Source organism: Lactuca saligna, chromosome 9 (genome assembly GCF_052625555.1).
Source record: "Lactuca saligna cultivar CGN05327 chromosome 9, ASM5262555v1, whole genome shotgun sequence".
Taxonomy (NCBI): Eukaryota; Viridiplantae; Streptophyta; class Magnoliopsida; order Asterales; family Asteraceae; genus Lactuca; species Lactuca saligna.
The window spans coordinates 158,352,414-158,361,216 of NC_136425.1; the positions used below are offsets into that span (position 1 = coordinate 158,352,414).

At 26.9% G+C, this 8,803-nt stretch overlaps 1 protein-coding gene across 1 annotated transcript; it reads right to left on the reverse strand.

Moving 5' to 3' along the window:
* Positions 1–403: 403 nt before the first annotated feature.
* LOC145018130 (beta-glucosidase 18-like) lies at positions 404–7,484 on the reverse strand. The gene is made up of 11 exons (XM_078976045.1): positions 7,265–7,484; positions 7,123–7,189; positions 6,975–7,033; positions 6,728–6,878; positions 6,145–6,232; positions 5,808–6,060; positions 2,609–2,724; positions 1,336–1,588; positions 1,146–1,248; positions 962–1,070; positions 404–838 (listed from the first exon to the last, which is right to left on the reverse strand). Exons 1-11 carry the CDS (start codon positions 7,445–7,447, stop codon positions 637–639), a joined length of 1,584 nt encoding a protein of 527 aa, XP_078832171.1. The 5' UTR covers positions 7,448–7,484; the 3' UTR covers positions 404–636.
* Between the last annotated feature and the right edge of the window lie 1,319 nt (positions 7,485–8,803).

Below are 8,803 nucleotides of genomic sequence, written 5' to 3' on the forward strand. Positions count from 1 at the left end.
TAGTTGTTCTATACCATATATCTTCATCCCTACGGGAGTGAGAGTGTACTAAAAAAATACACTCATGGACTGATGGCGAGATATTTGATAACCCATGCGGGTATATATGCTTACAACGAAGAAACATGAGCTAAAATATTATGCTCACTAGTGTTCATCTCATGGTACCCGCTATAAGATTTAAGGGTTCTACAATTCCCAATATTGATCCTGAATCTTCCATAATCTATTATTAACTTTATTTTAGACTAAATGATATTCTAGAATCTATAGACACATAATATAGAATAAAAAAAATACCAAAATTTTCACCAACAAACAATAGTCCACTTTCTATGATGAGGACCAATACAATTAGATGAAAAAATCTAACTAAATTAAACATTTAAGGAACAAAACAATATAAATATAACATGGACATTTACTCGTATATATTTCATTATTAACTTACTTAACAACAACAACAACAAATAGAAATCTTATAAGAAAATGGGTAAACATAGAGGGGCTAATTAGACAATCTTACTGCATAATAGTGATATTGCTTTCATCCTAGTGTTAACGTATTAAAGCTGATTAATACATTCATTTATTAATGTATTATCAACCCAACATATAAACTTTGCATCGAATATTTTATATATACGATTTAATATTGACAAGATCAGTAGTGTTTTTTCTTAAAAAACTCTTATACCATCTTGCAGAAAGCTTTGGTTTTCGTGTTTGTGTTTCACGGTCCACATAATATAACCCGAATTTTACATTGTAACCGCTCATCCATTCATAGTTATCCATCAAGGACCATACGAAATATCCACGTACATCTGCTCCTTCTCTATAATTTAAAACACCAAATATGTCATTTATTCAATAATGATGGTACACTTTGAAATCTGAATATAAATGGGCTACTTTCTAAATATACAAATCTAGAGTACGAAAAGATTGTAGAGAAGACCTTATTGATTTCGCTAAAAATTCAAGGTATTCTAAATGGAATTTAACTCGTTTCACATCATTCAAAATTACATTCACTCGTTTCTCTTGCAGATCGGGTGAAGAATAACCTGAAAAAAAAATATTTGCATGGCTAATAGAATATTCATAACTACTTGAATATATACCTGAAACACAACCCTTACCATTTTCTGTAATAAACATAGGTTTATTTTTGTAGCGAAACTTGATTTGATTAACAATCTCCTCCATCCCTTGAGGAAAAACATATGTATCTTCTACCCCAGTCTGTTTGGCAAACAGAGGTAAAGATCTTTAATCTCAAATAAAATTAAACATAAAATAAATAATTAAAAATCACCATTTCCTACATACAGGTTCACCGATCAACACACCATCGCGCTCTGCTACAGTGTCAAAGAAACCTTGGATCGGACGATTTGCAATTGGAGAGCATGTAGAGTTTGTACAATCTTTAGTATATATAGCTGAGTAATGGTTTATACCAATAAAATCAAGACTATTCTTCACAATGTTCTTTTCTTTGATGGAGAAACTTGGTAAATCACTTCCAAGGTACTTAACCATTTCTACGGGATACTCTCCATATATCAAGGGATCAAGTACCCTGTTTAATGGTAAGAAGTTAAACCATATATATATATATATATATATATATATATATATATATATATATATATATATATATAGAGAGAGAGAGAGAGAGAGAGAGAGAAAGAGAGAGAGAGAAGTAAGTTCAAATAAAAATAGTAATAGTATGAGAACTAAAAACATTATGTTTATATTATTATTCTGTAATAAATGTTCTATATGTGTATTGTTGAAGTAATTCCACTATAAATACTAACATTTGATTATTAATATATTCATTACAATGTTATAATTTTAATATAAATTCATGTATATGGATTTTTACAGAAAATTTTAAATTTAGTTTTAACATGTGACTATTCATTTATTCATTGCTGAATAATGATATAAAATTGTGGATACAAAATTCATTGCAGAATAATAACATAAAAATAGTGTTTTTACTTTCTCACATTATTTACTTTTTTTCATTTGAAATATATATATATATATATATATATATATATATATATATATATATATATATATGTTTGTGTGTGTGTGTATGAGCGTGCGTGCGTGCGGGTGGGCGGGCAGGCATGTATGTTTGAGTTATTTTGAGAACTAGTATTTACCAGAGAACATAAAAAGTACTTTTCGAACGAAAATTTTCAATCAACACCACAAGCATCTAAAGCTTCTAGAAAATTCGTATGGGAAAGTAAAATAAAATTCAAAAAACATCGTAAAATATAAATGTATTTAATTATACATACATACATATTAAAATATGCACATATACACATCAAAAAAATATAGATTTGTTTTTTTCAAATCTTATGTCGGTAAGCAGCTTGATGAAGACCGTATAACCTTAGGATGATATTTGTTTTTTTTTTTTTTTTCAAAATAATCTCTCTCTCTCTCTCATTCATATATATATATATATATATATATATATATATATATATATATATATATATATATATATATATATATATATATATATATATATATATATAATTCTTGGATAAATATGTTTAAGAATAGTATGTACCAGCCAATTTGGAAAGCGAATGCTCTTTTAACGGCCTCAATATCAAGCTCACTGTCTGTTAATGGTATGAACGTGGGACAATTTACAACAATCCCGACTAATCCAGCTTGTTTAGCCTGCACAACAATTGCAATATATATATATATATATATATATATATATATATATATATATATATATATATATATACTAATAAAATAGTAGTTTTTTTTGTCATGTGTCACTATGTTAGGCATTGTAATTAATATCATGACACTTATCAATCTATTGGCACTTATAATTAATATCATGACACTTGTCAATTTAATAATTCTTCATTTCAAATTTCAAATTTCAAAATTTAAATCACATTTTAATTCCATTAAATTAATAATATTAGAATAAAAATAAAATAAAATGTATACAAATTATAATAAAATATAATTCATACAAATTATATGATGATATATTTTATGTATTTATTTGAATCAACGATTATAATTTTATATATAACTAAAAAAATATCGTTTAATTAATAAGTTATTTAAAATTATTAATTAATAGTATTGAGTTTTTACTTAGAAAGTTTAATTAATTTTTTAACTATGGTTCCCACGGGTTATATATATATATATATATATATATATATATATATATATATATATATATATATATATATATATATGAGGGGTTTTGCGAAAATGTCAATAATTTTTAAAAACACGAATACAAGCAAAACTTATGAGATTTTGCCACCTCAACCTTGTGTTTTGGATAAGAATCCATCCAAACATTGAACTATACAATGATAATCGATGATACATAAGAAATTATTTCATATTAGCAAAGCATGCTTTTTAATATTTTTATTGTGAAAACTTGAGTTTAAAAGTGGTTAAGGATGTGGAAAAAAGTGAAACGGTTGTTAAACTCATTTATTGCTAATAAAATTATTTTCTAAAATACTTGTGTTTAATTTTTATAAGATAAAATATATTTTCATATTTTCGGAAAGTATTTATATTTTCATATTGACATATATATATATATATATATATATATATATATATATATATATATATATATATATATATATATATATATAGAGAGAGAGAGAGAGAGAGAGAGAGAGAGGGAGGAGAGAGAGATCCATTTGAAACATAGATAAAAATAAAAGTAGTTTAGCGGTTGATTAAATTGTCATTTAAAAAAATGCAAATTATTAACTACAAGGATTAAAAGAATAATTATTAAAATCAAATATTACATCGACAAAAACTGTAATTAGACTATTTATTGATAATTAAAATGATAATAAAATAGATGGTAGAATTTCGTATGGCTTCATTAAATGTTAAAATATTATATTTGTTCAATCTAATATTTACCATCTTAATCTTTTAAAATATTAGTTTACCCAAATGTGTTTTCTTAACAGTTTTTAATAATTTATAATTCTTTTTACATTTTTAAATCATTAAAATTGAAAAGAAATTACTAAATGGACCTATTGCCATTGCCTTCTAAACCGCAGGATATATTCACGCTCAAAAGATTTTTACTTCTCGCCGGTGTTAACCTGCCGCTAACCTTCTTCTTGCAATCACATTTAAGCAACATGTACTTATAAGTTGTCGGTCTTTCTACTTGCTCTCTTTTCATCTTTGTTTATGATGTGGATGAATTTCACCACGTGAATGTGATGAAAGTTATGTTTGCACTTGATCTTACACTTTTCCATGTGCATTTGATTTGATTTTTAACGATATCTTTTACATAGATGCATTCATTTTGGCAACGTAAGCAACATATGCATTGGAATCTTAAATGATTGAAGCCCCTCTATTAATGTATCTTGAATGCTAGAATCTTAGTCTCTTAGAATATTGATCTTAAACCACTAGAATCTTGAATCCTAAAACCTAATTACTTTCATGAGTTCATTAACTGATTCCATCATTTGTATGCATGAATCCAATTTGTATTTGCCATTGGAATCAAGATTCGGTTGTTTGTTCTTATGGTCTTGGGGAATAGGTTCGAATTCAAAATGATTATCATCAATCTCTTCTGGAATCTAACTTTCTGACTCTTTTTTCTTGAGAATTCCAATATCTTGAGGGATAATTGACAAAAAATCATTGCTGAAATCATATGATTCCAAATGGGAATCAAGAAAGTCAGATTTAATGTTCTTGAAAAAATAGAACTCCATAATAGATTCCTTAGGGTTTTCTATAGAACTGATGGAATCTGGATTGGGAGATGGCAAGAGGACAAGAAAGAGCATGACAACATGTTAACACCGGCTATTGAGAACGGCATGAGGTAAATTATTTTGATCGTATGCCATTTATAAGGTAAGGGCAAATTGATTCTTTAGTTTTTGTTTTCAATTTTAATGATTAAACGATGATAAAAAAAAGGATTATAAACTAGTAATGGGCAACTATGATATTTTAAAGATTAAAAAGAACAACAGATCACAAATATGACATTTTGATTCCTAGTAAGAGCATATATAAATTCTCTTTAAAATAAACAATTTTTTTTTCTATAAAAGTGGTGATAGCTAAATATCGGGTGAAACTAAACATTTTCCATTGTATTTGACTCATTTCATTCGTATATTAGTAATTTGAATATTTCATTAAAGTCATCTTGTATTTTCTAAATTATCGAAAGATGTTTAATATAATATCAATCAACTTTGATTATTTAAAAAGTATGTATTATCGGGATGTGAAAGGTGTAAATTGTTAGCAAATTTGATTTTGTTTTCTAAAATTCAGTGACGAATTATCGAAATTTGAATTTACTTTGATGACATTTTCTAATGGTATAAATTGTTAACAACTATATACAAATTGGTGTTATGTTTCTAAATTTATATATATAAATTATAAAGATACAGACTAAAATTATAAATAGAAAAGACGTACTTATAGATTATAACACATTGAACAAGTTAAAGTAGTTGTCTGGAATTCCCGCAAGTGTTACCACACACTCCAAATTGACTTGATGAATGAGGAGGAATCCATTCTCGGGAACAAGTTAAAGGGCTATTGTTGGAAATATAAATGGACAATTATATCTTAAATATTCTTAAGTTTTGGTGACCTGACACCTATTTGTAAAAAAATAAATGCAAACTCATATTTACAAAGTGAATGGACGCCGAATATTTGTAAAAAAAAAAATCATGATAAATAATTACCTTGTACTTTTGACGATATAGATTTGCTGCTTTGCCATGGGCCAATACCAGGTTATGCATAACAATGAGAGGCTCAACGTCAGAATTTCCGGTACGACAGTTGCCAAAAAACTCTGAGCAACGAGAAGGTGGATAAATCCCCCACCTATAAGCTAAATCTGTGAACAGGTTTGGTTCGTTTATTGTAGTCCAATACTTTACTCGGTCTCCAAAATATTTGAAACAAATATCTGCCAAATGTACAAAGTCTTCTCTGCCACCATATTACGTTAGATAGAGAACAGAAAGAGTAGAAAAACAATCGATACAAAGATGAAATGACAATTTTTAGACTTACTGCATTTCAGGATTTAGCCAGGATCCATATCTATCTTCAAGTTCTTGCGGAAAATCATAATGATGAATCGTCACAAATGGCTCGATTCCTATAGTATTGTTGTCAAGTCTCATTCACAAAATATTGCGTAAAACTAAAAACACATCGGAACTCATACATGTATCTAAAATTTGAGACCAAATCAAATAAATTATTTGTTAATGTATCTAAGTGTATCTAACAATGGCACAACATCCTATTTATTTCTATAGAAGTTGAAGTTTTCCTTTCTCAGAAAGGCTTATTTGGAGGGAATCTTGAGCTCTACATATATCATGCATGGTATTGAGGTGACATGGTTATATATATACATATACATATATATATATATATATATATACATATACATATATATATATATATACATATATATATATATATATATATATATATATATATATATATATATATATATATATATATATATATATATATATATATGTGTGTGTGTGAAGTCTCTCATCATCTCTCCATAAAGCTTTTTTAGAGAGTTAATCTTGGATTTCACATATATATTATATTATTTCACTTTTAACTAAAGCACCTTTGAGAATTAGATTGTCTATGATCTTCTCATAGAACATGATCCCTGCCATATTAACTTCACCAAACCTTCCTCTTGGAAGAATTCTAGCCCATGAAATCGAAAATCGGTATGCTTTTAGGCCAATGGAATGCATTATCTCAATATCTTTCTGTTTTAAGGAAACATTAATAAAGAATCATATTCGAAATAAACAAATTGTTTTGATATCAAAAGTCATTAGACATATTAAAAAGAGTAGTTATACCAAAAATAGATGATAATGACAATCTGCAATATCTCCATTCTCTCCGTTTTCTCCACAACCTAATAAAAATGGCAATGGATTCATCATTAAATGTTTAAAAATAATTCATCATATAAACTATAGCAATCGAATAATCGATGATATTAACCTATAGAATGACAAAATACATCCCAGTTGCTTAAGGATTTCATATCCTCAAGATAAGCTCCTTCAACCTGCATGCATTCATACGTTGAGTTATAAAAAGCTATGATCATGAGAAAAAGGAAGATAATGAGGAAATTATTAACTTGATAGGCAGAACTGCCTGCACCGAAAATAAACCCTGGTGGGAAATCTGATCTTTTGACATGATCTTTTTCTTCCAATCGAAATCCTATATCACCATTGTTGGAGGCTTCAAGAACCACATTGCATACAAAGATGAGATACCAGAAGTGAAAAATGGTGGGTGACTTTGGTTTTAACTTCATCTTGCAAATAAGGGGGTGGGGAATTCAGTATCTTACATTTTTATTTATAACCAGTTATATATTCATTTAAGAATAATAAAAATATTAAAAAGGTGAGAACAAATCTCTATAATATAATCAACTTGATTTAAGTACTACAAACGTTTCTACGTATATGAACTAAAGGACAAGTTAGTAAATGTCTTTTAGTTAAGTTATAACAAATTAAACATTTGATGACCACCTTTATTCATAATTTTTTATACTAAAATTTATGAACACGTTGATTCTATTTTTTTCATCATTTAAAAATTAACACGTCATTATTTTCATGATTTTTCCACCTAAAATTAGGACTTTAAACACATGTTTCTTTCTATTCATATTTTTCATAATTTGAATATTAAAAACGTTGAAAAAAGTATAATTTCTTTGAAAAATTAATTCAAGAAAATCATTAGATATTCGTTTTAGGTAGAATATAAAAAGGCATGATGTAAGAAAGCTTTTGATTCTTCCTTTAACAATTAACGATCAATGGATTTGTTCAAACACAAAGTCCTACTGTTTTGACAAAGTTTCCCTAAATTAACCCACTTCACTAAGACCTTTTAGGTATAACAATATTTTTTTCAGATTTTTTAACACATGAGTAACTTTTAGAGGTATGCAATAAACCGCACAAACCGTATAAACTGTTCAAACCGCACCGTACCATAGAATACAGTTTAAATTTTCGTGGTGTGATCTACGGTTTACGATTTTCTAAAACCGCAATTTGCGGTGCGGTTTGCGGTTTTGATTTACAAAACTATGATCCAAATCGCACAACATATATATATATATATATATATATATATATATATATATATATATATATATATATATATATATATATATATATACTAATTATGGTTATTTTTAATAGAATATTTGGACAACGTAACAATTAAGTACAACACATATCATAAATCTTGTCTAACATAACTCATAAGTAATTAAAGTTTCCAAGAGAATTAGCCATTATTACATGTTATTATATATATATATATATATATATATATATATATATATATATATATATATATATATATATATATATATTTATTATCTCATAATTATCTGTGATATATATATATATATATATATATATATATATATATATATATATATATATATATATATATATACCCTAATTATGGTTATTTTAATAGGATATTTAGGCATCGTAACAATTAAGTACAACACATATCATAAATCTTGTCTAGCATAACACCTAAGTACTTAAAGTTTCCTAAGGATTTAGCCATTATAACATGTAGCGACAGTAATTAATAGCGGCGACACTTAACCTTTAGCGGCAACAATGACCAATAG

Excerpts from the sequence above, each read along its gene's own strand:
- LOC145018130 (XM_078976045.1), bottom strand. The coding sequence starts at position 7,447 with ATGAAGTTAAAACCAAAGTCACCCACCATTTTTCACTTCTGGTATCTC. Across the intron at positions 7,190-7,264 it reads CAGGCAGTTCTGCCTATCAA|GTTGAAGGAGCTTATCTTGA; the intron begins GTTAATAATTTC and ends GAATGCATGCAG. Across the intron at positions 1,589-2,608 it reads TTCGCTTTCCAAATTGGCTG|GGTACTTGATCCCTTGATAT; the intron begins GTACATACTATT and ends ACCATTAAACAG.